The 2,574-nt window shown below is 30.7% G+C and overlaps 1 protein-coding gene across 1 annotated transcript; it reads left to right on the top strand.

Annotated features, from left to right (window-relative positions):
- Positions 1 to 1,806: 1,806 nt before the first annotated feature.
- On the top strand, positions 1,807 to 2,362 carry HELRODRAFT_182643 (hypothetical protein; the record flags this gene model as incomplete). The annotated part of the gene is made up of 2 exons (XM_009032885.1): positions 1,807 to 2,023; positions 2,088 to 2,362. 2 exons carry the CDS (start codon positions 1,807 to 1,809, stop codon positions 2,360 to 2,362), a joined length of 492 nt encoding a protein of 163 aa, XP_009031133.1.
- Positions 2,363 to 2,574: the final 212 nt, after the last annotated feature.

The following is a 2,574-nucleotide window of genomic DNA, read 5'->3' as shown; positions in this document are numbered from 1 at the left end:
TCGTTATAACAGCCACGTATGAGCAGAATACAGCACAGATGTTTGAAGATTGGAACACCAGACTTGCCGATCATGGATTCAAAGTCAACATCAGCAAAACCAAAGCAATGAACACTGGTGAACCCATCCAATCCACAGCTACTGGACGATGGCCCTGTTCAGTTTGTAAAGCTGGTGTAGGTAACCATTCAATCAAGTGATCTTATTGCCATTAATAAATAAGTTATTTAACAAAACTATTAAAAAATTATAATCAAAAATAAGAATTTGAAGAAGATAAGTGGAAAAATCAATAATTTATTTATTTGTTTATTTATTTTTTAATTGATTGATTTAATGATATGTAATGCATTAATGAAAATTGATGCATAATAAAAAATATAATAATGATACAAAATATACTTTTCTCCTTGGATGCACATATACACGGACAAAATTTGTACAAACGCAAAGCAATAAAAAAATAAAAATAGGAAAAAGTAAAAAATATATAATCTTGACTATATAAATGGAAACAATTCACACAAATACAAACTATTGGGAAAAACATACAAAAAATTGCAAAACGTGAAATATATAATACGTTCTTAATAAAATGTCATACATACTACTATATAACAAATAAATATGATTTGTGGTCGTAATCCATAAAATAATATTAAATTCCCATCATAATGAAGAATTAAGCATTAAGGAAAAAAAGAAAACAAAATTAATTTATGCAATGTTATAATCCAAAATATAATATTAACCTAGTAAAATTTTTTCTTCTCCACAAATTCTGCAACTCAACTTTCATTGTGCTCGTGTAATAGTTAAGTATTAAATGATAAATTAAAACAATTACATAATCTAAATGACAATATATATTCCATCCATCGTTTCGTTTCTATTATATGTTGGCCATGATTCAAAATATCATTCACAAACATTTCAATTTTAGCCCTGCAGATGAATTCATCAAACTCAACAGTTCTCTCTGCTCCCATTTTTTTTAATTTTTTCTCGGCAATTGCTCAGATCTTAAAAATATTAAATAAAAATTGGCATTGTTTAACTATGTTAAATCTCATTGTTTTTATATATAAAATTTATCATTGCACCCACATTTACAAAAAATAATAGTAAGATCATTTGCTAACCTTAATAACACCAACAGAGCGGTAACAATAAACACCCATATCTTTTAGTGATAGCAGATAACAAGTGCGATTCTCATTTCTGGTTTGAGTGTTGAGGCTATCGCTGCATACCTCACTATCAATGTTGTAGTACACTGTTGACACCACCCAATCGGCTATACATGCCAAAGCATTTTCTGTCAATGTTTCAACCAAATTTGACAAAAAATTGTACCAAAATTTTAAAAAAAATGAAAAACTTTCCATAAAAATTTCATCTTTCATACAAACTGAAGGCAAAATCTTAGATCGGTACTGGGTAAACCCAAAATGAAGCCAAACCTCTATTTTATTAATTCCAGAATTTATTGTATTTATCTATATGTACACAAGCGTTAATAGATTTTAATTTTGACGTAAATTTATTGTAAAAAAATTTTTGTTGTATAAAGTTGACTGTACTGATTGCTTTTAATTTCATGATTACAATAATATATAATTTGTGGTTAAAATTCTGAATTATTGATAATTTATTTTTTTAAAGTTTAGTTGACATGTGATTTTGACACGTGGTTTTGATTAGCTGAATTCTTACGTGGCTTTGTTCAGATAAAATTCTTCTTTAAATTTTGTCCTCGATTTCAGACATTGATCTCGACTTTTGAGAGAAGAGAACTGGCCGAAGATGGACAATACAGCCAGTAAACCAGTCAAAAGATTGCGCGAACGGTGCGGAAAGATGTCGCAACTGCTTTCTTTGCTAATCGACAGAGTGAAACAGTTGAAGGCAAGAGATAAGAAGAATTTATTAGAAATCGAAAGATTGAAGACGGGCCTCGAATCGGCAAAAAAGATAGCAAAACCTTTTATCAGTACTGAATGGGTTGATGTGGTCACCAGAGGTGCAAAAAGTGTAAAAAAAAGCCTGTAGATCAGTTAGTAGTGACCAACACCACTATAAAAAAGAAAAAAAAAATGTTGTTATCTACGGAGTACCAGAATCATCTGCCTCAAATCTGACAGATAAAAAAGCACATGACGAAACCAAAATTAGAGAGATTTTCAAGGCTATAAATAAATCTGACGTTTCAGTCGCATACTCAAGAAGATTGAGATCAAAAGACCCAACAAATCCTGGGCCATTATTGGCTTATTTGTCTGATGCTGCTATCAGGAATCCCGTCTTCTTGGCAGCTAAAAAAATTGAGAGACTTTGGCAAATTCAAATCTGTTTACATTAGTCCAGATTTGTCAGAAGCGGAAAGACAACTGGATTATAAATTGAAACAGAAATAAAACAGATTGTATGCAGAACTTGGTGCAGACTCGTCCTTTTGATATGGCATCCTTGGAAATCAGGTGTAGAGACCCAGGATACTTCATTAATTTAAATTCAACTTATGATAGAACAGGTTTTTTAAACCGACACAACACCCTAAACTGTATGTATTTA

The sequence above is a fragment of the Helobdella robusta genome (genome assembly GCF_000326865.2).
Source record: "Helobdella robusta unplaced genomic scaffold HELROscaffold_89, whole genome shotgun sequence".
Classification (NCBI taxonomy): Eukaryota; Metazoa; Annelida; class Clitellata; order Rhynchobdellida; family Glossiphoniidae; genus Helobdella; species Helobdella robusta.
The sequence above is the reverse complement of the archived record's forward strand: the minus strand, read 5'-3'. Positions and strand labels throughout refer to the sequence as shown.